Raw genomic sequence first — 27,322 nt, 5'->3', positions numbered from 1 at the left:
TATTGAATTCGATGATCAACCATGATCAAAATGAATGGCGGAGCAGGCTGGAAGGGCTGAATGGCCTACTCCTGCCTCTAGTTTCTATGTCATCAGCCATCTCCACTGATTCTCTTTCCAATCAGGGCCACCATCACTGAATATGTTGGACCACCATCAACAACAACATTCAAAACAACTTACACTTGTGCATAGATAGACATTAACAATGGACCACATAAGGAGATATTAGCACAGGTGACCAAAAGCTTGGTCAAATAGGATGGTTTTAAGGAGCATCTTAAAGGTGGACAAGGAGAGAGAGAGAGGTAGAGAGGTGGAGAGGTTCAGGGAGGGAATTCCAGAGCTTGATGCAAATGCAGCTGAAGACACTGGCACCAACAGTGAAGTGAAGGAAATCTGAATGTACAAGTGGTTAGAATTGGAGACGTACACAGATCTATATATTTTTTCTTTAAAGGACCCATTACCAAGGTGAACAGGTGACGTCAGAATAACTGCGTCAACTTGATTAAGCTGTACAGGTGTACATTAAACAGGTTATTTTAAGTCAAAGCACGTGGCCCCTACAGATTGGAAATGAGTCAAGAGAATTTTAGCAATCTGAGAGAGTCTATTTTGGGATGTATTTTATTTAAAGGATCGAGGCAATTGCAGTTCTGTCTGTTGTTTATGTCTTTCCTCATGTTGTCCATTTGAATCTGACCTTGAACAGGGCATCTTGATTCCAGCTGCTTTAATTAATATGCAGGGTACTAAAGTAAACATTAAAACGGAATGTTACCCTTCAAAAGACAAACCCTACCATGACAAAGCACGGGCACCTGAATTTTAACCAATAACACTGGAGAGACTTGCACTGCCGTAACCTCCAGGCCTATGGGCTAAGTGCTGGAAAATGAGATTAGAGCAGTCAGATCTTTGTTGACCAGCATGGATACAATGGGCAGAATAGCCTACATTTGTGCTGTAAACATCCATGTATCTAAGACTAGAGGGGGCTAGGATTGTTCTTTCTAGGACAGAGGGCGGAGATGTAATAGACATGTTCAGAATTATGAATGGTTTCCAGAGAATAAATAACTGGAAACTATTCTGCAGGTGAGAGGAACAATATTTGGCAAAGGGACCAAAGGGTAGATAAGAATTCTTTTCAATGCTGCAAGTTGTTATGATCTGGAGTGCGCTGCCTGATAGGACAGTGGAAGCAGACTCAACAGTAACTTTCAAAAGGGAATTGGATAAATACTTAGAAAGATGAAAATTAAACTGCAGGGTTATGGATTGGGAACAGGGCAGTGGAACTAATTCTTTAACAATTCTTTCAAAGAGGTGGCAGTCACGATGGGCTTAAGGGCCTCAATCTGCAGTGTAAAATTCAATGATAACATCTTTGGCATCAAAGTTTTCTTCTGAAAGAAATGCTTTTGTGTGTTAGTCAACTTTTCCCCCAGTCAAAAAAGGCATTTTATCTGCAAAAGGTATTACACTGCCCTTAACTGATAAGTTGCCTCAAAAATCTAATCAGTCAGAAACCAGAAGTGCATCCAATCTGTGGGAATGTACATCTTGTTTTGAACAAGTACAGCTTTTATTTAAACTGCGTAGATCATAAAACACCTTCGCCAACTATGTGCCACCATACGCAAAGACAAATCCATCCCATGGGTCCACTTCCTTGCAGCCTCTGTGCGCTGGTGATAAATAAATTCCATCCAGTTCTTATGTTGACTGCCACGCCACTTGGTATCCAGCCAGTTGCTCTATTTGTTAAAATTCCAGGACTGCACTATTAATTGTATCTCAAACTGTGCCACGTATAAAAACTTTCGTGGGAGCTTTTTCAGAAACAGGTCAACCTTTACGATGTGCATTAAAGATGCAAATCTGTCCCGCTGAGGCTTTTATGTTATATCTAAGCTCTGCCAGCCTGAAGAGGGATTATGCAACAGAAGCACAAGGTGTGTTAGAGCCCTGTGAATATCGGCATTTTGAAGAACAAAGTGTAGCTTTTTGGAGTTTTCTTTGGGCATTGTAAACATTACATAAAATTTACAAGTTAGCAGTAGGCTACTTGGTCCTACTGGCTGGTATCTATGATCCACACACACTTCCTCCCACCCTAACCCTTTCAGCATAATCTTCTATTCCATTCTCACTGGTAGCAATCTGTTCTAGTTCTCTAAAGGAGTCCAAGTTGCTGTGGCAACAGGCACATTGCAGCCTGGACCTATAGCTAGTGATGGTTGAGGCTCCAACATTCTTTCCATCACATGGCTGACCAGGAATATCGTCCACTCTTACAGCTTATCACTGGCATGTGTTGGAAGGATTTGCAAGTTGATACTTAACTCGTTTGGCCAGATTACGAACACACACTCCTTAGCCCTCGAGGCCTAGGGTGGGACTTGAACGTGGAGCTATGGTTCAGAGGCAAGGATGCTTCCCACTACAACACAAGACCTCCAGTTCCTTTCACCCTCCTATAACTCAACAACGAGCGCAATCTTACTGCCCATTCACGCCACGCTCCCACTGCAGCAAGGATGGAGAATTTGGCGACAAACCAAAACTCCATTCACTGCAGCGGGATGGGAAAAGCTCGCGGTGTGAATGGTTGGAAAATTCTGGCCCACATCTCCACTATTTGACCAAGCTACTCCATGCGGTAGCAAGACCCATACTTCCCACATTCGCTGGGTGACAAAGAACTTCCTGAGTTTCGGATTTATCTTATATTTATGACCCCTAGTCTTGGATTCCCCCACAAGTGGAAACATTTTCTCTGCATCGGCCATTTATGGACGGCACGGTGGCACAGTGGTTAGCACTGCTGCCTCACAGCGCCAGGGACCCTGGTTTGATTCCGGCCTCGGGTCACTGTCTGTGCGGAGTTTGCACATTCTCCCTGTGTCTGCGTGGGTTTCCTCCGCGTGCTCCGGTTTCCTCCCACAGTCCAAAGATGTGTGGGTTAGGTACAATGACCATGCTAAATTGCTCCTTAGAGTCAGGGGGACTAGCAGGGTAAATGTGGGGTTACGGGGATAGGGCCTGGGTGGGATTGTCGGTGCAGGCTCGAATGGGTCGAATGGCCTCTTCCTGCACTGTAGGGATTCTATGATTCGATTCTATGACCCGACAAATCTCCTTCACAAATTTACAGATCACCTCTCAATCTTCTTTTTACTGGAAGAAGGAGCCCATCCAAAAAATCAACTCTCCTGAGAATTGCCTTCCATTGACCCTATGACATTTTGGATGTCAGGTTACCTTGTAACCCTCAACGCCCGCTCCCCCCATCCACCATTTAAATACCCACGTCAACTGACAGCTAGAACTTTCTGTATCACAGTTGGTCAGTATTCAAGAGCATTTACGCTGAGGTAAGTCTCTCCAGTTGTCATTAAATATTTTTAATGACTTTTTTAGTTCACATTTCCATCCTCCAGATTTTATTATTGCAAAGCTCTTTGGCTGGCCTCTGTAAAAATGAGCTCATCCAAAATTTGACTGCCTGCATCCGATCTTACACTGGGTCCCACTGATCCATCACCTGTTTGCTTGCTGACTTATACTGTCCCCGGGACAAATCATAGAGTCATTGACACAGAGGTCTACAGCACCGAAAAAGGCTCTTCAGCCCATTCCATCTGCACCGTTCAGAGACTAACCACTCAATTATTCCCAACTAATCCCATTTCCCAGCACATGACTCATAGCTTTGTAAGCCTTGGAATCGCAAGTGAACATCTAAATACTTAACATAGAACATAGAACATAGAACAGTACAGCACAGAACAGGCCCTTCGGCCCACGATGTTGTGCCGACCTTCATCTGAAACCAAGATCAAGCTATCCCACTCCCTACCATCCTGGTGTGCTCCATGTGCCTATCCAATAACCGCTTAAATGTTCCTAAAGTGTCTGACTCCACTATCACTGCAGGCAGTCCATTCCACACCCCAACCACTCTCTGCGTGAAGAACCTACCTCTGATATCCTTCCTATATCTCCCACCATGAACCCTATAGTTATGCCCCCTTGTAATAGCTCCATCCACTCGAGGAAATAGTCTTTGAACGTTCACTCGATCTATCCCCTTCATCATTTTATAAACCTCTATTAAGTCTCCCCTCAATCTCCTCCGCTCCAGAGAGAACAGCCCCAGCTCCCTCAACCTTTCCTCATAAGACCGACACTCCAAACCAGGCAGCATCCTGGTAAATCTCCTCTGCACTCTTTCCAGCGCTTCCACATCCTTCTTATAGTGAGGTGACCAGAACTGCACGCAATATTCCAAATGCGGTCTCACCAAGGTCCTGTACAGTTGCAGCATAACCCCACGGCTCTTAAACTCCAACCCCCTGTTAATAAAAGCTAACACACTATATGCCTTCTTCACAGCTCTATCCACTTGAGTGGCAACCTTTAGAGATCTGTGGATATGGACCCCAAGATCTCTCTGTTCCTCCACAGTCTTCAGAACCCTACCTTTGACCCTGTAATCCACATTTAAATTAGTCCTACCAAAATGAATCACCTCACATTTATCAGGGTTAAACTCCATTTGCCATTTTTCAGCCCAGCTTTGCATCCTATCCATGTCTCTTTGCAGCCTACAACACCCCTCCACCTCATCCACTACTCCACCAATCTTGGTGTCATCAGCAAATTTACTGATCCACCCTTCAGCCCCCTCCTCTAAGTCATTAATAAAAATCACAAAGAGCAGAGGACCAAGCACCGATCCCTGCGGCACTCCGCTAGCAACCTGCCTCCAGTCCGAAAATTTTCCATCCACCACCACCCTCTGTCTTCGATCAGACAGCCAGTTACCTATCCAATTGGCCAACTTTCCCTCTATCCCACACCTCCTTACTCTGGATTAATAAGTCTAGTGATGATACCACAAGGCAATGGCCTTGTGGTATTATCACTAGACTTATTAATCCAGAAATTCAGCTAATGTTCTGGGACCCAGGTTCGAATCCAGCCACAGTAGGTAATGAAATTTGAATTCAATAAAAAATATCTGGAATTAAGAATCTACTGATGACCATGAAATCATTGTCGGAAAAACTCATCTGGTTCACTAATATCCTTTAGGGAAGGAAATCTGCCATCCTTACCTGGTCTGGCCTACATGTGACTGCAGAGCCACAGCAATGTGGTTGACTCTCAACTGCCCTCTGAAATGGCCTAGCAAGCCATTCAGTTCAAGGGAAACTAGGGATGGGCAATAAATGCTGGCCCAGCCAGCAATGTCCACATCCCATGAATGAATAAAAAAAACTTCTTTAATATAATGAGTTTTACCTCCACCACCCTTTCAGGCAGTGAGTTCTGGACTCCCACCATCCTCTGGGTAAAAACATTTTTCCTCACATCCCCTCTAAACCTCCTGCCCGTTACCTTAAATCTATGCCCCCTGGTCATTGATCTCTCCACCGGGGGGGGGGGGGGGGGGGGGGGGGCAGGTGTGATGGACAGGGTGATGGACATGATTGAAATCTATAAAATTATGAGGGGCATAGATAGACAGGAAGAAACTTTTCCCTTACACTGTTGTTAGTCGAGGCATAGAGTTTGAGAGCAGGAAGGTTATGTTGGAACCGTATAAAACATTGGTTAGGCCACACCTAGAGTAGTTTGCAGTTATGGTGTCCACATTATAGAAAGAATGTGATAGTATTGGAAGGGTGCAGAGGAGAGTTACCAGGATGCTGCCTGGGCTGGAGAGTTTTAGTTATGAAGAGAGATTGGATAGACTGGCTCAGCCCCGATTCCTTCCTTAAAACTCTGTCTCTCTCTCCTTTTTAAAGTTGCTCAGTAGAGCATGGATTCTCCAGTTAGCTTCTCTTGAGTGTGCCAATTCCCAATAGCTTAGCCAAACAGGCAACTGCCCTATCCTTCATGGCACCTGAGTACTCTTCTCTCTCATTCTTCTTCTTCCTGAATTCTCTGCCCAAAGGTGGGTCCAACCCACAATGCTGCCATCTCCATCATGGGTAAGGCAAGGAAGCAGGTGCCGCCCGGATCCATCCCAGCCAGAACATGGAATCCCATGCTCTGACACCAATCTGATGGGTGGCACAGTGGTTAGCACTGCTGCCTCACAGCCCCAGGGACCCGGGTTCGATTCCCAGCTTGGGCCACTGTCTGTGCGGAGTCTGCATGTTCTCCCCGTGTCTGCGTGGGTTTCCTCCAGGTGCTCCGGTTTCCTCTCACAGTCTGAAAGATGTGCTGGTTAGGTGCATTGGCCATGCTAAATCTTCCCTTAGTGTACCCGAACAGGTGCCGGAGTGTGGCGACGAGGGGATTTTCACAGTAACTTCATTGCTCTGTTAATGCAAGCCTACTTGTGACTAATAAATAAACTTTAAGGCTGGAATTTTACCACCCCACCCGCCATGGGAAACGGAGCGGGTGAGGGGTGGACCATGGAAAGGTCTGTTCAATTTGGACGGGATTTTACAGTTTCAGCGCAAGCAAGGCCCTAAACTCCCACCGTAAAACTCTTCCTCATTTTCTTGGGCCAACTACAGTGCATCCAGCTACCATGCAAAGTCCCCTCCCCACTCTACCACAGCCAATGAGCCTTAAAGCTATCCTCTGAAGACCATCCTCCAATGCGCTAAGGAGGCCTTATTTCCCACACAAACCAACTCCATTGGCCTCACAGATTCAGAATCACAGCTCGCTGCCAATTTTGGGGCATCTTTGACTCTGGCCAAACACTCAGTAAGAACCCAAGGATCCCCACCATTAGCAAGAAGGGGATCTTTACCATATTAATCCTAAGGTTAAGATGTAGCGTCAACAGCCACTCTGCCACACGAGCACCAATCTCAGATCTCTTTGTGCTGGGCACCTAGTATAACAGGAGATGCGGGGCCATTTCCATCAATCTTTCTTTGGACTTTACTGCACTCTCAGTGAAATGTCATGTTTTGCCATGACAACTGTTGTCAGCATCAAAGACTGACGAAACCTCAGAGTACATTATTCCCTCAAACGCATCCGTGTAAAACAGCCCAACCTCTTCTGCATGTACAGCTGTGTTCAGATGACAGAGTTAGAACTGGTTCCATGCACTCGTATGTCATAGAAACAGGCCATTTTGTCCATTTTTAAAATTCACTCATGGGACCTGGGCATCGCTAGCTGGCCAGCATTTATTGCCCATCCTGAGTTTCCCTTGTTCAGAGGGCAGCTAAGAGTCAACCACATTGCTGCGGATCTGGAGTCACATGTAGGCCAGACCAAGTAAGGACGGCAGATTTTCTTCCTTAAAGAACATTAGTGAACCAGATGGGGTTTTCCGGCAATCGGCAATGGTTTCATGGTCATCAGTAGATTCTTAATTCCAGATATTTTTTATTGAATTCAAATTCCACCAGCTGCCATGGCGGGATTCGAACCCGGGTCCCCAGAACATTTGCTGAGTTTCTGGATTGATAGATAATACCACTAGGCCTCCCCATCTGCGTCAGTGTCCCACCCCAGCCTCCTCCCACCGAAATTTATCTCGCCCTGTCAGCATAACCTTCGATCAAGTCTGTCTTCATCTCGGACCAGGATCAATTGTACTCACCTGCACAGTTATAACTCTGCTTTGGACTTCAGGTGGGGCCTCCACTTCATCTACATTCTCGAAGAAGATGTCATAGTTCTCCAGCAAGGTGGCCATCAGCTTGTTGGAAATATTCTGTTCCCTGATTCCTTCAAAGCCAGGGGAGACGCTGCCAGGTGGGAAAAAGAGAAGTTACAATAAAGAACAGAATGTCGCTTATCCGCACAACGCTTCTCCAAACTAACCGGTTAATTGAGCTGACACATTTCTCCCTTTGTGGATGACGATCATCGCCACGTTTACAGATCCATTTCTCGGCTCATTTTGAAGCGCTAATTGCAATATGACATTTGAAGTAATGCACATAGTTAATTAAATTATTCATTTATCGGAATACTCATGTTTCCTGAATGGTTACGGTAACTGCATCTCTCTCTCTCTCTCTGTATCCAAGCTATGGTATCTTGCTAGCGCCAGCAGTGCCTATCCCACTGCAGCTCCATCACACCACAATAACACTTCAGTTTAAATCATGTGATTCGATCACAAGACCCTGCCATTGCCATGACAACTGCTGTCACCAAGCAAAGGCTATCTACCAAAAAAAACCTTTCCCACAAACTCATCCCTGTAAAACAGCTGAGCATTTTCTGCTCGTGATGCTGTGTATAGATGATGGAGCCCCAACGACTGGTTCCATACAGCCCCTTAATTATAAAGCAACAGGACAACTTGCATTTATACCCTGTTATTAACATACTAACACATCCCAAAATGCTTCACAGGACAATAACCGGACAAAAACTGGCACCACTCTGGATGGGCGACCAAAAACGGCGTCAAAGATGTAGGTTTTAAAGTTTGCCTTGGAGACAGAGACGGAGGAAGAGAGGTGGGTTGGGGCAGCATGGTGGCACAGTGGTTAGCACTGCTGCTTCACAGCTCCAGGGACCTGGGTTCGATTCCCGACTTGGGTCACTGTCTGTGTGGAGTTTGCACATTCTCCTCGTGTCTGCGTGGGTTTCCTCCGGTTTCCTCCCACAGTCCAAAGATGTGCGGGTTAGGTTGATAGGCCATGCTAAAATTGCCCCTTAGTGTCCTGAGATGCATAGGTTAGAGGGATTAGCGGGTAAATATGTAGGGATATGGGGGTAGGGCCTGGGTGGGATTGTGGTTGATGCAGACTCGATGGGCCAAATGGCCTCTTTCTGCACTGTAGGGTTTCTATAATTCTATGAGAGGTCGAGGGAAGGGATTCCACAGCTTAGTGTCCAGGTAGCCCAAGGCACAGTTGCCAATGGTTGGGCTGCATGTCTGTGAGTGAAGCACAATACAGTGGAACTGGAGGAGCGCTGGGTTCTCAGAGTTTCTGGAGTTGGGATAGGTCACAGAGTTAGGGTGGAGCGAGGCCTTGGAGGGATTTGAGGATCTCACAGTGGTCAGCACTACTGCCTCACAGCGCCAGGGATCCAGGTTCAATTCCGGCATTGGGTGATTGTGTGGAGTCCGCACATTCTCCCCGTGTCTGCATGGGTTTCCTCTGGATGCTCTAGTTTCCTCCCACAGTCCAAAGATGTGCAGGATAGGTGGACTGGCCATGCTAAATTGCCCCTTAGTGTCCCAAGGTTTGCGGGTTAGGGGGTTAGCCATGGGAAGTATGTGGGATTATGGGGATAGGATATCGTTAGCAACCTGCCCTTGGACTGAGTGGCACATTGCTATGGGTTTGGAGTCACACCAGGTAAGGGTGGCAGATTTCCTTCCCTGAAGGACATTAGTGAACCAACAATTGTTTCATAGTCATCATCAGACTTTTATTGAATTCAAATTTTGTCCGCTGCCGTGGTGGGATTCGAACCCGGGTCCCCAGAGCATTACCCTGAGTCTCTGGATTACTAGTCCGGTGACAATACCACAACGCAACTGTGTCCCACAGTGATGAAGTATACATCAACAGCAAAGTACTTTTAGATGTTCTGAGGTTTTTTTTCTCTATACCCTTTCATGGGATGTGGGTGTCGCCGGCTGTGCCCACATCTGTTGCCCATCCTTAATTGGTCTTGATCTTGAACTGAGTGGCAGAGGGCAGTTAAGAGTCAACCACATTGCTGTGGCTCTGGAGTCACATGTAGGCCAGATCAGGTAAGGGTGACAGATTTCCTTCCTTGACTGAAGCAGATGGGCTTTTACAACAATCAATGATGGTTGCCGTGGTCACCATTACCGAGACCAGCTTTATATTCCAAGACTTTATCAGCTGAGTTTAAATTCCACAAGCTGCCAGGGTGGGATTTGAACCCATGTCTCCAGATCATTAGCCTGGGCTTCAGGGTCACGAGTTCAGTCACATTACCATCACGCCCTAGTTTATGAAAGATGCTATATTTAGAATCATCGAATCCCTACAATGCAGAAGGAGGCCATTCAGCCCATCGAGTCGGCACCAACCACAATCCTATCCAAGCCCTATTCCCATAACCCCACATATTTAGCCCGCTAATCCCCTGACACTAGAGTCAATTTAGCATGGCCAATCAACCTAACCCACACATCTTTGGACTGTGGGAGGAAACGGAGCACCCGGAGGAAACCCACACAGACACAGGGAGAACGTGCAAACCCCACACAGACAATGACCCGAGGCCAGAATCGAACCCGGGTCCCTGGCACTGTGAGGCAGCAATGTTAACCACTGTGCCACCATGCGAAAAAATAAATGCGAGCGATGCTGTAGCTTTCCAGCTGTTAACCCAGGTCCCTCTCACACAGACAGAAAAGATATCTTGGGCTTATTTGGAAAAACAGCAAGGGGAAGATATCCTCAGTACCCGACTAATACTCATCCCTTATCAACATCACAAACAAAGAACAGATGACTGGGTCATTATCACACTGAAGTTTGCGGGAGCTTGCTGTATGCAAATTGGCTGCTGTCATTCCTAAATTACAATGATGAAGCTGTTAAGTGCCATTCTGAGGTCGAGAAAGGCGCTTCATGAATGTAGACCTTCCTTCCCTTGGAATGAAAAGTTGCATTTCGCTGCTTCCAGATTTTTTTATTTTATTATTCATTCGTGGAACATGGGCGTCGCTGGCTGGCCAGTATTTATTGCACATCCCTAGTTGCCCTTGAGCGGCTTGCTAGACCATTTCAGAGGCAGTAGAGAGTCAATCATATTGCTGTGGCTCCGGAGCCACATTTTGATTTGATTTATTACTTGTCACATATACAGGGATACAGTGAGCAGCATTGTTTTTTGCGCGCTATACAGACAAAGCGTGCCGTTCACAGAGGAGGAGAGAGTGCAGAATGTAGTGTTACAGTCATAGCTAGGGTGTAGAGAAAGATCAACTTAGTGCGAGGTAGGCTCATTCAAAAGTCTGATGGCAGCAGGGAAGAAGCTGTTCTTGAGTCGGTTGCTGCGTGTTCTTTTTCTTGACGGAAGAATTATGTATCTGTAAGGAGAGAAAAGAGCTGACAAAGCTTTGACAAAGGGTCATCTGGACTCGAAACGTCAGCTCTTTTCTCTCCTTACAGATGCTGCCAGACCTGCTGAGATTTTCCAGCATTTTCTCTTTTGGTTTCAGATGCCAGCATCCGCAGTAATTTGCTTTTATTTATGGAAGAATATGTATGGTAGGGTGAGTATGTCTGGGGTGCGTGGGGTCCTATATTATGCTAGGCCAGACCAGGTAAAGACGACAGATTTCCTTCCCTATGGGACATTAGTAAAGCAGATGGGTTTTTCCGACAATGGTTTCATGGTCATCAGTCGATTCTTAATTCCAGATATTTTTATTGAATTCAAATTCCACCATCTGCTGTCGCTGGATTCGAACCCGGGTCCCCAGAACATTAGCTGAGTTTCTGGATTAATAGTCTGGCGATAATACCACTGGGCCATCGCCTCCCTTTAGCCCCTCTAGTCAGGCAGCAAACCGCGACTTGCACAATGTGAAGGAGCAAACATCCATCGGAAGTCATCTGGATGGCTGGCTGAAAAACAAAGCTTGATAAACATCTCCAGGGATGTGCTTTGTTTGAGTAGGTGCTCAAATTGACCATCTCCTGTTCTGACACACCGAAGATAAATTGGATGAGACAAATGAAGTCAGCCTGGCTAATGCATTATGAGGAAGCCTGCATCTAACGTTCTGATGCAGCAGACATTATACCCTGTTCCAGTGAAGCTCAACCCAAACTGGAGGAACAGCAGCTCATCTTCCGGCTCACCACTTTACAGCCTTCCGCTCTCAACATCAAATCCAACAACTTCAGATGATTTGCTCGACCCCACCTCGACCTCTTTGTTTTCATTTTATTTAATTTTTTTACTGTTCTCTGCCTTTTATTTCTTTATTGTTTTTCTTCATTTTTCTTCCCCCCCGCACTCTTTCCCCCTACTTTATCCCCTCTTTCCTTACCTTTTCACCCCCTTTGCTTCCCCTTTCCCCCTGTTTCTAAATTTTCCTTCACTGCCATCCATTCCCACCTCCCCCTGCCCCGCCCCCCACATCTTCATCTGCACGGCGGCACGGTAGCACAGTGGTTAGCACTGCTGCTTCACAGCTCCAGGGACCTGGGTTCGATTCCCGGCTCGGGTCACTGTCTGTGTGGAGTTTGCACATTCTCCTTGTGTCTGCGTGGGTTTTCTCCGGGTGCTCCGGTTTCCTCCCACAGTCCAAAGATGTGCGGGTTAGGTTGATTGGCCATGCTAAAACTTGCCCTTAGTGTCCTGAGATGCGTAGGTTAGAGGGATTAGCGGGTAAATATGTAGGGATATGGGGGTAGGGCCTGGGTGGGATTGTGGTCGGTGCAGACTTGATGGGCCGAATGGCCTCTTTCTGTACTGTATGATTCTATGATCTGTCACAGCTTATCCTCTGACTTTAGCTTCTCTGCCGTTTGGCCATTCACACCTCCTATTCTCTCTATGCGCTGCCATTAGCAGCCTTTCCCCTGGATTCTGTGGCTATGACTCATCTCTCAATCCCTCCCCCTGCAGTATAAATATCTCCCACTTTCTCTGCCTTTTAGCTTTGACAAAGGGTCGGCTGGACTCGAAACGTCAGCTCTTTTCTCTCCTCACAGTTGCTGCCAGACCTGCTGAGATTTTCCAGCATTTTCTCTTTTGGTTTATTTAGACATTATACCCTGTTGCATTGCCCCAAAATGAAAAGGTGAATATTACCAACTTAAAATGCGATGCAAAATCTCCCGACTGCAAATTGCTTTTATCCCATGGAGCAGAGTGAACAACAGCAAAATACTGTGGCTAATATCGAGGGAATGGATTTTATTATTAAACAGGCAGAGAGGTTTTAGACTAAATACAATCAATTATTCTCTCAATAAGTGAAATGATTAATGAAATATTCAGAAATAGAACTAGGCTTTATCTCCATCACCATGACGATTTGTACCTCAGTTGGGGAGGTTTGTGGTCCGGGAGGGTCCCGGGGGGGGGGGGGGGGGTCCTGGGGAGCAGAGGAGGGTCCCCATTGGGAGGCAGACAGATGAGACTAAAGTTTTTTCGCAATTTAAAAAGAGGACAGTAAAATAACCCAGAAAAACACGGTAGGGTAAATTCAGCGAGGGCCTGCTTCTGACAAGGTGCCTCACTGAGGCAAATGACGGAGCTCTGAGCTGGAGGGTAAACTATAAGGTTAATGTCCATTTTCCCTGATTGTTATCGATTCTCACAGTTGTGGGCGTGGCCCCTTTAAGAGACGAACCTTTCGGGGGGGGGGGGCACGTGACTAGGTCGGAGCCAATGGAGCATGAGCGCGTGAACTGTAGTCGATCAGGAGCGACGGTACGCATCCCCCCCCCCTCCCCCGGGCTGGTCATCAGCAGATGGAGTCAGGGCGTGGCCGGGAGTAGGTTTATATAGTTGTGCTGTTGTGTATATAGTTGTAAATGATTCTTAAGTTTGCCAATTGCACATTGCATCACCTCGAGTTATTACAGTGCTTTTCAGAGCCTCTATTATAAACCTGCTTCTGACCAGATTAGATTTTATACAATTGTCTTCTGTAAATGTTATTTAAAATTTCTTCACAGGAGGTGGACATCACTGGCCAGGCCAGCACTGATCGCCCATCCCTAACTGCCCCTTGAGAAAGTGGTGGTGAGCTGCCTTCCTGAGTTGCTGCAATCCATGTGCTGTAGGTACACCCACAGTGTAGTCAGGGAGGGAGTTCCAGGATTTTGACCCGGCGACAGTGAAGGAAGTGAAGGCGATATATCTCCAAGTCAAGATGGTGTGTGGCTTGGAGGGGAACTTGCAAGTGATGGTATTTGCATGCGTCTGCTGCCCACATCCTTCGAGGTGGTGGAGGTCGCAGATTTGGGAGGTGCTCCGGATTTTACCAGTTCGACAGCCACGGTTGTGTTTAGTAGCAGCTGGCTGTGTAGAATCATAGAATCCCGATGGTGCAGAAGGAGGCCACTCGGCCCATCGAGTCTGCACCCAATTTAGGTCACTGTCTGTGTGGAGTTTACACATTCTCCCTGTGTCTGCGTGGGTTTCCTCCGGATGCTCCAGTTTCCTTCCACAGTTCAAAGGTGTGCGGATTAGGTGGATGGGCTATGCTAAATTACCCCTTAATGTCAGGGTGGTTAGCTAGGGTAATTGCATGGGGTTATGGGGATAGGGGCTGGGTGGGATTGTGGTCGGTACAGACTCTATGAGCCGAATAGCCTTCTTCTGCACTGTAGGATTCTATGATTCTATGAACTGGGCCCTATCATTGTAATCCCACATATTTACCCCATTAATCTCTCTAACCTACACATCCCGGGACATTAAGGGGTGATTTAGCATGGCCAATGCACCTAAACCGAACTCTGAAGAATAGCCTTTCGATACTATTATGGAGATGTTCATTGACACAGAAACACCAACACACATCTTTTATTTGAATTTTTATGAGGCCTTTGATTAAAATAGTTATTACTAAAAGGTTTATTGGAAAGAAGACAGAAACCACCTTTCACAACCTTCCTGGACCTCCCAAAACACTTTACAGCCAATGAAGTATTTGAAGTGTAGGCACTGTTGTAAAGTAGGAAAACAAAGCAGCCAATCTGTGCACAATAAGTAGCCGAAAAAAGCAATTCTGCACATGACTAAAGAAACAACAATTTTAATGATGTAATTTGATGGATAAAGAGTGACCAGGACACCAAGGAGAGCTCCCCTGATTTCTGCATAGCGTAGAATCTTTTATATCTGAGAGGATAGAACTAATGTCACCTCTGACGATGTAGTGCTCCCGCAGATTAAGTGCTGGATTGGGGTTTGAACCCACAACCTTCTGACTCAGAATTCAAGAGAGACCCAAAACCATCACAAAATGATTCCCACGAGTATTTCTGACAGTTTACTCATTCTCCTTGGCATGTTTCTGATTCCGAAAGCGTCACCAGAGACTTAGGTTCCAGAAATATTCATTAGCCCTCTCAGCAACAATTCTTTCAATACAATATTTCAGCATTTGGAGATCTTTATGAAGCACTTCAATAATAGGGATTCACATGTGAGACTCAGCAATACTGACAGTTCAATCCCTCTTTTCAAACATTTAAGACAGGTGTCTATTTGATACACTTTGAGGCCATAAATGAAAAATAATACTGACCAAAACAGCAGAGAATCCACCATTCGGCCCATCTAGTCTATGTCGGTGTTTATGCTCCACATTTGCCTCCTCTCAATTCTCGTCATCCAACTCTATCAGCCTAGCCTCTTATCCCTGTCTCCTTGTGTGTTCACTTAAACATGTCTTCACTTTTCACCTCAACCATTCCTTCCAGTCCCACATTCCCATCACTTTTTCTCCTGATTCCATTATCAGGTTTATTTGTGACTCTCTTAAGAGTCACAAGCTTTAGTTTTGGTCTCCCTCACAAGTGAAAATGTCTTCTCCTTAACTGCTCTATAAAAGCCCTTCCAAAAATCAAAGCTCTTTGTTTGGTCACCCCTTCTGCCTTCTCTTTTCTTGAGAAAAGCCCCAGCCTGTGCAGCCTTTCATGATAAGTATATTCTCTCAGATCCGCCATGAATTTAAGAAATTTTTTTTTGCACCACCTCCAGTGCCTCTGTATCCTTTTCATAATCTGAATGCCAGAAATGTGCACAGTGCTCTATATGTGATCAAAGTGTAGAGTATTGAATTGTGTTAAAATGCAATCAGCCTTCAACTTAAGATGACTGCCCGTCTCCATTTTCAGAAGCAGGGGTGAGGTGACTCCATATCGTGATGCTGAGGTTAGTAACTCAGTACAGGGGATGGGGAGGGAGATCAAAACTGAATCCATCCTTCTGGTGGTGACTGTTTCGGTTCCCCTTGTCGGTGGCTTTTGGCAAACAAGGAAATGGATAAATTGCATTCATATAGTGACTTTTGCAGCCTCCACACACACACACATGTATGCATGCATGTACGTATGTATACGCACAAGCACACACACACAAGCATGCGTGCACACAAATGCACACACGATGCACACACAGGCATGCGTGCGCACACATGCACATGTACGTACACACGCGTGCGTGCGCACACATGCACACGTACATACACACGCGTGCATGTACACACACGCGTGCATATGCACACAGGAGCGCGTGCACACATGCAGACATAGGCGCGTACACACACGCAAATGCGCGTGCATACACATGCGCAAATGTGCACACGCACACACACGCATGCAGGCACGCGCACACATACGCAGGCGCGCACACGTGCACGTGTTTATGCACACACGTGCGTGCACGCAAACGTGTGCATGCACACGCACATGCACCCGTGCACACGCAGCGCGCGCACGCACACGTACCCACGCACGCACACGTGCACACATGCACACGCGTATACACGCACACACACATGCACGCACACGTACACATGCGCACGCGTATACACGCACACTCGCGCACTCATGCACAGTCGCGCGCACACTCCCGCGTACGCACACTTGCGCACGCGCACACTCCCGCACACTCATGCGCGCGCACACTCCCGCATGTTCACACTCGTGCGCGCGCACACTCCCGCATGTTCACACTCGTGCGCGTGCACACTCACACACACTCGCACGCGCGCACACTCTCGCACACTTGCGTGCGTGCACACACCCGCACATGCACACATGCACGCGCACACACACGTGCACACACGCGTGCATGCACACATGCACACACAGTTGTTGTTATGGGTGGTGGATTTAGGGGCGGGTGGTGAAGGTCACGGTAGTCCGTGAATGACCAAACAGTCACTCAATAATCTTTTGTCACATAAAACGTTATTCTTTACTTCGAACTATTGAAACCGCACTTTCCTCCCCCCAGTTGGGAATTAAGAAAAGTGGAACAAGGTAAAAGCGTCCACCATACAAATTCTGCTCTTTCAGCAGATTCATTATTATTTCCTGTACCATGGGCTCCGGTTTCTTGTGCTGTGTCCTGAGGGAAGTGCCCAACTCAGGTCAAAGTTTCAGAGCACCATTTCTCTCTCTTCTTCGAAAGTCATTAACTGTGCCGCGTTAATTCCGGGGCTATGAGGCACACGTTAAGAAACACACAATTAGATTGCCATCAATTTCACTTCCTCTTGGATTCAGGGGGATTTCTCCCAGTTTCCTACCTGCTGGTCCTGAACGGCAGAGTCCGCATGCCACCAGCCTACCCACCCCCACCCCATCCCGCCGGAAGATCCAACAAAATCCAGTGGAAAATCGGAGACAACCACCATCCCCGCTTCCTAAATTTCAGGGTCATAGTGCTTCATGGTTTCAACAAGTCAAAAACAGCATTTGATAAACTCTTTTGTACTTATCATTATAACCTTTCATCTCCTTCTTAACAAGACACTTATCTACCTTCCCCACCCACTTATACCTCTTTATTAACTATTCCGGAGGGGAATCTTTTAATCTTCCGCTTATCAATTTTGTGCTCTGTACTCTCTCCTGATAACAGTTATACTTGAAAACCCTGCTTACATTTCCACGTATGCTGAATATCAAAACTTTGATCTTTCCAAGGTTCACTTTTTTCTAAGTTTTTCATCCTAGGGACCTCAGCACTGAAATGAACCATTTGCCTCAAAATCCCTCCCACTTCATAACCCCCTGTACAGAGGAGGATACTCAAAGCCGTTCAGGGGAGGTGATGGCCTAGTGGTATTATCACAGGACTATTCATCTAAAAACTCTGCGAATGTACTGAGGATTCGAATCCCGCCACAGCAGGTGGTGGAAATTGAATTCAATTTTAAAAATCTGGAATTAAGAATCTACTGATGACCATGAAACCATTGTCGAAAAAACCCATCTGGTTCGCTAACGCTCTAATACATCTGGCCTACATATAACTCCAGAGCCACAGCAATGTGGTTGACTCTCAGCTACCTCTGAAATGGTCTAGCAAGCTGCTCAGTTCTGGGGACCACCAGGGTTCAAATCCCACCACGGCAGATGGTGAAATTTGAATTCAATTAAAACAAACCTGGAATGAAATGCCTAACCATGACCATGAAACCATTGTTGATTGTCGGGAAAACCCATCTGGTTCACTAACGCTCTTTAGGGAAGGAAATCTGCCATCTTTACCTGGTCTGGCCTACATATGACTCCAGAGGCACAGCAATGTGGTTGATTCTCAATAGCCCTCCAAAGGCAACTAGGGATGGGCAATAGAAATCATAGAAATCATAGAAACCCTACAGTGCAGAAGGAGGCCATTCAGCCCATCGAGTCTGCACCGACCACAATCCCACCCAGGCCCTACCCCCACATATTTACCCACTAATCCCTCTAACTACGCATCTCAGGGACAATTTTTAACCTGGCCAATCAACCTAACCCGCACATCTTTGGACTGTGGGAGGAAACCGGAGCACCCGGAGGAAACCCACGCAGACACGAGGAGAATGTGCAAACTCCACACAGACAGTGACCCGAGCCGGGAATCGAACCCGGGACCCTGGAGCTGTGAAGCAGCAGTGCTAACAACTGTGCTACCGTGCCGCCCCTTAAATGCTGGCCAGCCAGCAACGCCCATGTCCCACGAATGAATAAAAAAACTTATCATGTAGCCTCACTGTGCATAACACTTCAACTTGGAATTCAATGCCTGCAGTTGCATTCCAACATCTGATTCGATAACTAGCCGATGTGAATGGGTTGCTTTCAATGAATGGTTGATAGATTCAATTCTCGTTTTGTCACTTTGTTTGACACACCCAGTGTGTCCAACCTGTTTGACTCTGATTCCAAATCCTGATTTCTTGCACTTACTCATGTGAAAACCCGTTTGCCATTCCTGCTTTTGCTGCCCAGACAATGGGCAACACCTTAAACTTCTCAAGTTACTCAGACTCCTGCTCAGATTGGCATCATCAGGCAAGTGTATAAGATTCTGAAAATGTAGGGCGCGATCTTACCGGCCGTTCACGCCACGCTCCCGCTGCAACAAGGTCAGAGAATTTGGTGCCCAGCCGAATCTCCGTTCACTGCAGCGGGATGGGAAAATCCCGTCGGTGTGAATGGCCATAAAATTGTGGCCGTTAACCTTTCCATATGTTTATTAATAGCATGTCAGCAGGATGAATCCCGGGACATAGTCCTGCCGAATTCCATCATACAATCACACTGGATATAGGGTGGCACGGTGGCTCAGTGGTTAGCATTGCTGCCTCACAGTGCCAAGCAGCCGGGTACAATTCCCAGCTTGAGTCACTGTCTGTGTGGTGTTTGCACATTCTCCATGTATCTGCGTTTCCTCCGGGTGCTCTGGTTTCCTGCCACAGTCCAAAAATGTGCAGGGTTAGATGGATTGGCCATTCTAAATTGCACCTTAGTGTCAGGGGGAGTAGCTAGGGTAAATGCATGGGGTTATGGGGATGGGGCCTGGGTGGGATTGTGGTCAGTACAGACTCGATGGGCTGAATGACCTCCTTCTGCACTGTAGGATTCTCTGATATGGCACAGAGACAGGCCATTTGGCCCAAACAGTCCATGCCGATCTTTATACACTACTCAAGTCCCCCCCTCATTTCTTCTAATCTCACTCCACCATTGTAGCCCTCCATTCTCTTCTGCCCCACGTGGTCATCTGAGTTTCCCTTAAATTATTCTGTGCTATTTGCTCCAACCAGCCCCAGTGGTTACAAAGAGTGCCACATTCTAAGTTCAATACAAAGACAGAAAATACTGGAAGATCTCAGCAGGTCTGACAGCACCTGTGAAGAGAAGAGGGCCAACGTTTCGAGTCTAGATGGCCCTTCATCAGAGCTAAAGACAAGGAAAATTGGATGAGATTTATACTGTTAGGGTGCTGGTGGGGTGGGGGGCTGTGATTGACAGGGATGGCATAGACAAAAAGACAAAGAATGGAAATGGAGATGATAAAGGTTTGGAATGGTGTTAATGGCTCCATTAAGAGACCAGAATGTGTAAATGTTGAGATTTTCCAGCGTTTTCTGTTTTTGTTTCAGATTCCAGCATCCTTTTTTTAAAGTTTATTTATTAGTGTCACAAGTAGGCTTACATTAACACTGCAATGAAGTTACTGTGAAAATCCCCTCGTCGCCGGAGAGAGAATTTAGCATGACCAATGCACCTAACCAGCACATCTTTTGGATTGTGGGAGGAAACTGGAGCACTCGGAGGAAACCCATGGAGTCACGGGGAGAACATGCAAACTCCACAGAGACAGTGACCCAAGCTGGGAGTCAAATCCGTTCCCTTGCGCTGTGAGGCAGCAGTGTTAACCACTGTGCCACCGTACTGCCCATATGCAATATTTTGCTTTTATCACTCTTTGGGTGAAGAACTTTCTTCTGAATTCCCTATTGGATTTCTTGGTGACCATCTTATATTGTTGGCCTTTGGTTACGCTCTTCCCCACAAGAGGAAACATTCTCCCTGTATCCATGCCATCAAAACCTTTCATAATGACAAAGACCTCTCTGAGATCACACATCAGCCTTCCTTTTTCAAGAGAGACCCAGCTTGTCAATCCTACCCGACATTTACACACCCACATATTTCTGGTCTGATCCTTGTAGATCTCTGTATCCTCTCCAATGTCTCTCTATATCCTCCTTATAATGTCAACCAGGAATGTAGGTTTAGCATAACTTTCTTTTCAATTCTGTCCCTTTAGAAATAAAATCCAGTGCTTGTTTTTTTTTATGGCCTTGCTAACCTGTGGCACAACGGTTAGTGAATGATGCATTTGAACTCCTGAGATCCCTTTGTTCCTCTACCCCGCCCAGCCCGGCACCTTCCGACTTGTCCTACCAAAATATACTACCTCACAGTGTGGAACTTCATTCACCAACTATTTCTTCATTCTGTAAATTCATTAATGTCCTCCTGTAATTTGTTACAGCCCTTCTGCACAGTGGTTAGCACTGCTGCCTCACAGTGCCAGGGACCCAGGTTTGATTCCTGGCTTGGGTCACTTTGTGTGTGGAGTCTGCACATTCTCCCTGTGTCGGCGTGGGTTTCCTCCGGGTGCTCTGGTTTCCTCTCATGGTCCAGTATGTGGGTTACAAGAAAAGGGCCTGGGTGAGATTGTGGCCAGTGCAGACTCGATGGGCTGAATGGCCTCCTTCTGCACTGCAGGGATTCTATGATTCTCAGTGTTGACTCTTTGACCAATTTGGTGTCATGCACAAATTTAGAAATTATTGATCCCAAAGTTCAAATCTTTAAGGCAAATTGTGAACAGCAGTGGTCCCAGGACTGACCCATGTAGAACACCTCTTCTCGCCTTCTGCTACTGAACTGCCTTTTATCCCCGCTCTCCGCTTTCCATTTTGAGACCAGCTTGGCTATGTTCATGCTGCCTGACTCCCCCCTTCCCTCCACCTTATTCATTAGTCTTTTGTGGGACACTTTATCGAGCGCCCAATCAATGATTGGTTTCTAGAGAGCTCCATGTTTACTGACCACCAGTTTTTCTGGCATTTTTTGTTTTTCCTTTCAATCCACTTGGTCAAGGTGATTTTCATTCACCTTACTTTCATGTTATTTGAGAGCCACATGTTACAAATTGTCAGTCAGCCATTTGACATCTTTGTGGTGTCCGTGATACCAGTCCCTTCAATAAGCCGCCCGAGTGGATCAATATAGTAGGAGTTGACTCAGACTGCTCTATATCTACCCAGGACAATAGGGTGACCCAAGGGTGTAGCAATTGTATCCCCTCACGTTTCGCATCTATGTGCAACACTTAGTGATGCCAAGGGTGTTCAGATCATTAAGCTGAAAGGTGTCACAGCAAGGGAATGTACAAAGCGATAGTTATAATCAGGATCACCTACTTCCATAAGCTGAGCAGATCTTTAAAGAGAATGTACCACATTGAAAGAGGCCACTCGGTCCATCAAGTCTGTGCCAGCCCCTTCCACTCACTTCATTTATTCCCCCAATACTACTCAAAATGCTTGTATCTACTTCTCTTTTGAAAATGTGTGTGTGTATATGTGTGTGTGTGTATACGTGTAAGTTTCTATGATAGAGTGTGTGGGAGTGGGAGTGTGTGTGCGCGCGCCTGTATGTGTGTAAGTTTCTGTGAGTGTGTTTATGTGAGAGTGAGAGCGTGTGTGTGCAAGAGGGAGCGAGTATGTCTATATATGTGTCAGTGTCTGAGTGATGATGTGGAGATGCCGGCCTTGGACTGGGGTGGGCACAGTAAGAAGTCTCACAACACCAGGTTAAAGTCCAACAGGTTTATTTGGAATCACGAGCTTTCGGAGCACTGCTCCTTCATCAGGTGATGAAGAAGCAGTGCTCCGAAAGCTTGTGATTCCAAATAAGCCTGTTGGACTTTAACCTAGTGCCTGAGTGTGTGTGAGAGAAAGTGTGTGCATAAGACTGTGTGTTGAGCTTCTGTGAGAAAGTGAGTTTGTGTGAGAGAAAAACTGTGTGTGTATGTATGTCATGATGTGGAGATGCCAGTGTTGGACTGGGGTAAACACAGTAAGAAGTTTAACAACACCAGGTTAAAGTCCAACAGGTTTATTTGGTAGCAAAAGCCACACAAGCTTTCGGAGCTCTAAGCCCCTTCTTATGATGTGGAGATGCCGGCGTTGGACTGGGGCGGGCACAGTAAGAAGTCTCACAACACCAGGTTAAAGTCCAACAGGTTTATTTGGAATCACGAGCTTTCGGAGCACTGCCATTTTGAGTTTGTGTGAGCAAACATTTTGTTTGCTCACACATGTTTGTGTGACCAAGCATTTTGAGTAGTATTGGGGGAAAAAATGAAGTGAGTGGAAGGGGCTGGCACAGACTTGATGGACCAAGTGGCCTCTTTCAATGTGGTACATTCTCTTTAAAGATCTGCTCAGCTTATGGAAGTAGGTGATCCTGAGATAGGCAGAGTCGCGGAGCAGAAACTGATAGCCAAGTTCCGCACACACGAGGACGGCCTCAACCGGGATATTGGGTTCATGTCACACTATTTGTAACCCCCACAGTTGCCTACACCTGCAGAGTTTCACTGGCTGTCTTGTCTGGAGACAATACACATCTTTTTAGCCTGTCTTGATGCTCTCTCCACTCACATTGTTTTGTTTCTTAAAGACTTGATTAGTTGTAAGTATTCGCATTCCAACCATTATTCTGTAAATTGAGTTTGTGTCTTTATATGCTCTGTTTGTGAACAGAATTCCCACTCACCTGAAGAAGGGGCTTAGAGCTCCGAAAGCTTGTGTGGCTTTTGCTACCAAATAAACCTGTTGGACTTTAACCTGGTGTTGTTAAACTTCTTACTGTGTATGTATGTGCATGTTTGTGTGTACTCGTGAGAGAGTGTGTGTATGTGCATGCATGTACATTTTTGAGAGTCTGCAGGTGTGTGTGCGTGTGTGCAGTATCTGTTGCTCTTTAGGGGACATGGACTTCTCAACGCGATGAATGTAAGATGTTTCCCAATTGATGAGACAAATTAACCAAATTGGTTACAATTTACAATCTATTAGGAAACAACATTGAAGCAAGTTCACTAGCATCATAACTGTTAATTATATATTAAATGGCTATTTCATTGCATCCAGGTAGGTTGGTTATAATCGGAGATTCACCGGTTTTCCTTTATATCGGAACAGGCTGAAATGATGGTTGTTGGGTTTGGAGATGCGTGCTTGTAATGTATGTCTCTAAAAATGAAAGCCTACAATCGTGTAAAGATTAGGCTCCAGTCCTACCCTTGACTGCCTGCTGACCCAGAATGAAACATTAACTATAATGTTTCAGAGTCTTTTTAAATGAAAAAAACTTGCAGAATTATATTGGGGTAAATTTCAGCAGCAATTCTCATGGCTGAAGAGCCATAGAAACCTTGGAAAAATGGCAAACGGGGCGATCTCGATGGAAATTGACTGACCACTGTGACTTATGTCACAAAATTTAAAGTTCATTGTTGATAAGAGAGACATGTTGCCAAAGTTTTGCGTCTTGCACTCATCAGGACAAATGCAAGAATGCCAAATTTCAAACAATCACAACAATTTACACTACAGAAGAAAAGAGTGCTGAGTGGTTGGCAAGTTGACACTGATTGGGTGAGGTGTTGCTATGGAGAAAGCAGTGGGTAACGAAAGGTTCGCCAAGCTCCTGGGTAATTCAAAAAAGGCGCAAGGCTTGAACATATTCCTTTTGTTTGCAGTGTCTGAATGTATTATAGCTTTGAGCAAGTGTAATGAGCCAAGAGCTCACCTGATCATCTCAAATGATCCTTTACTCCTGTAATGTAAATTGTTGTGACTGTTTGAAATTTGGTACTCTGGTGCTTGTCCTGATGAGTTCAAGATGAAAAACTTCAGCAACACATCTCTCTTTTCAGCAAATTTCAAGGTGTTATAAATCCTTTTTGTGGATGGTCAAAAGAATCTTGATACGTAACATTCCGCAAGTGAAATTCTTGTAACTTACAATAATCTACATTCAGACAACGTGCCTATTCTTTCCCCCGATCAAGTAAATTGAACGCACAAATCTTTGGACGTTGGAAGCTTTCCACCAGACTTACTGGAATACATTGGGGCCAAACACCGTGGCGAGGTTGCAAACGGTCATCCGATTGGTCATGTGGCCGGCAGCTACTTGGGTCAGGAAACGGCACAGGAATTTCAGCAGAGAATAGTTAACATCAGGAAGCTGCCTCAGAAGCCATTGGAGCTCCTCATCATTCCCGCTATGGTCTGAAACAACAAAGAAGCAGACTATTGGAGTGGTGGCACAATCATGAATACAGAGACAAAAATACACATCACTGCTCCTCTTTAACTGGCCTTTCCGAGAATTCATCGAATAGAATCCCTGCAGTACAGAAGGAGGCCATTCGGCCCATCGTGTCTGCACCGACCACAATCCCACCCCCCTATCCCCGTAACCCCACACATTTACGCTGCTAATCCCCGACACTAAGGGCCAATCAACCTAACCCGCACATCTTTGGATTGTGGGAGGAAACCGGAGCACCTGGAGGAAACCCACGTAGACACGGGGAGAATGTGCAAACACCATGCAGACAGTGACCCGAGGCCGGAATTGAACCCGGGTCCCTGGCGCCGTGAGGCAGCAGTGCTAGCCACTGTGTCGCCAAGCCACCCACTCCCAGGCCAGGCCCTCTCCCGTGCCCTACCCCCTCACATTCACCATGACTAATGCCCCTAACTTACACATCTTGGGACACTTAAGCGGCAATTTAGCATGGCCAATCAACCTAACCTGCACATCTTTGGACTGTGCGAGGAAACCGGAGCACCCGGAGGAAACCCACGCAGACACGGGGAGAACGTGCAAACAGCATGCAGACAGTGACCCGAGGCCGGAATTGAACCCGGGTCCCCGGTGCTGTGAGGCAGCAGTGCTGACCACTGTGACACTGTGCACATAATATATATAAATTGCACATAATGCCTTTCATGTCTCTCGGGAGCTTCCAAAATGCTTTCCTGCATTTCATTTCCAGTAAATTCAGTAGAGCCCGTGTTATAAATTAAAAAATGGAAGATTGATTCATATCACATAGAAGTTACAGCACAGAAACAGTCCATTCGGCCCAACTGGTCTATGCCGGTGGTTATGCCCCAAGCAAATCTCCTCGCATTCTATTTTATCTAACTCTCTATTGCACCTTTCCATTTTACAGTCAACAAAGTATTATTGAAGTGTGGCTACTGCTGTAATGTAGAATCTCTATGGTGCAGAAGGAGGCCATTTGGCCCATCAAGTCTGCACTGAAAACAATCCCAGCCAGGCCCTTTTCCAGCAACCCCGCATATTTACCCTGCTAATCCCTCTATCCTACGCATCCCGGGACACTAAGGGGCAATTTAGCATGACCAATGCACCTAACCCACACATCTTTGGACTGTGGGAGGAAACCGGAGCACCCGGAGGAAACCCACGCAGACACGGGAAGAACGTGCAAACTCCACACAGACAGCCACCCAAGCCGGGAATCGAACTCAGGTCTCTGGAGCTGTGAGGCAGCAGTGCTAACCACTGTGCTACATAGGGAAACATGGCAGCCGTTTTATGCACAGCAAGATCCCATAACGTGACGCATGAACTAGAAAATGCTGGAAAATCTCAGCAGGTATGATAGCAGCTGGGGAGAGAGAACAGAGCCAACGTTTCGAGTCTGGATGTCTGAAAGATGTGCCTGAGGGTCATTTTGAAGCTGCAAAGAATATTATGGCGCTCAAATGGTTAATTCCACATCTGGAATTTTTTTTTTCTTTTGGTGTAAGCCCACTGCTCGAGGTTGAAGAGGAAACAGAACAACGGTAGAATGTCAGAAGTGCCCACACTTCATAAATTAATTTTTAGATTTACATTCGCAAAACCCAGCTGCCAGGGTGAAAACAGCGAGGAAATAACAGGAGGAACTATATCCTCATATTTAAAGAAAAACAGACATTTTATTCCGCACAAGACACATCATCCTTGGTTAATTTAGTTACTGAGCAATACTGCGGCTTCAGATCCTCACCGTAATGTCTGCATATTGTGACAACATTCAAGCGCAAAGACTAAACCTGCAACACTACAAAGGATCTGCTCTGTTTGTGATCAAGTATTTATGGTTCTCCCACTGCCTGAAGAGACACAGTTATCATCAGACTTGATGCTAATCGTTCCTGGATCTGAAACCTCCCAGACTCAGGAAGGTCAGATGGTGCAGCGGCCCTATTTCACGGGGCCGCATCTTAGACCTCACAAAACTGGTTAGTCAAAATAGTTTCTCCTCAAGTGGGCAAGAATGAACACAAAGTTTAGACCATGTACAGCAAAGGATTAGGAGGACTCCCTCATTCCAAACACACATGTACCGATCCACTCAGCCTTCACAATCATGGTTCAGGCAAAGCAGTGGCAGAGGGCAAGCTTGTGACCAAAAGGATTCATTTGTTAGCTGTCCCAAAGACCTGTGACACAGGCACTATGGATAAAAGCAAATTACTGCGGATGCTGGAATCTGGAACCAAAAGAGAAAATGCTAGAAAATCTCAGCAGGTCTGGCAGCATCTGTAAGGAGAGAAAAGAACTTTGAGTCCAGATGACCCTTTGTCACTGTGGACCCAGTTTGGGTTCCTCCAGGGCATCTCAGTCCCAGAACACATTATGACCTCGATCCAAATATAGGCAAAAGAACTGAGTTCCAGAGACAATGCAAGAGTGACTGCCCATGGCATCCATCAGAACATAAGAACTAG

General features: G+C 46.2%; 1 protein-coding gene across 2 annotated transcripts in view; it reads right to left on the bottom strand.

The window, feature by feature from the left end:
• Positions 1-27,322, bottom strand: part of fam13a (family with sequence similarity 13 member A) — a 229,421-nt gene that overhangs the window by 153,326 nt on the left and 48,773 nt on the right. For both annotated transcript variants that reach the window (XM_078209062.1, XM_078209072.1), the window contains exons 4-5: positions 24,628-24,799; positions 7,595-7,742 (exon numbers count right to left, since the gene is read on the bottom strand). In XM_078209062.1, coding sequence (XP_078065188.1) covers positions 7,595-7,742; positions 24,628-24,799 — 320 coding nt within the window. The remainder of the gene's footprint in view (positions 1-7,594; positions 7,743-24,627; positions 24,800-27,322) is intronic.

Source organism: Mustelus asterias, chromosome 1 (assembly GCF_964213995.1).
Source record: "Mustelus asterias chromosome 1, sMusAst1.hap1.1, whole genome shotgun sequence".
Taxonomy (NCBI): domain Eukaryota; kingdom Metazoa; phylum Chordata; class Chondrichthyes; order Carcharhiniformes; family Triakidae; genus Mustelus; species Mustelus asterias.
This window is presented reverse-complemented; position numbering and strand designations above follow the sequence as displayed.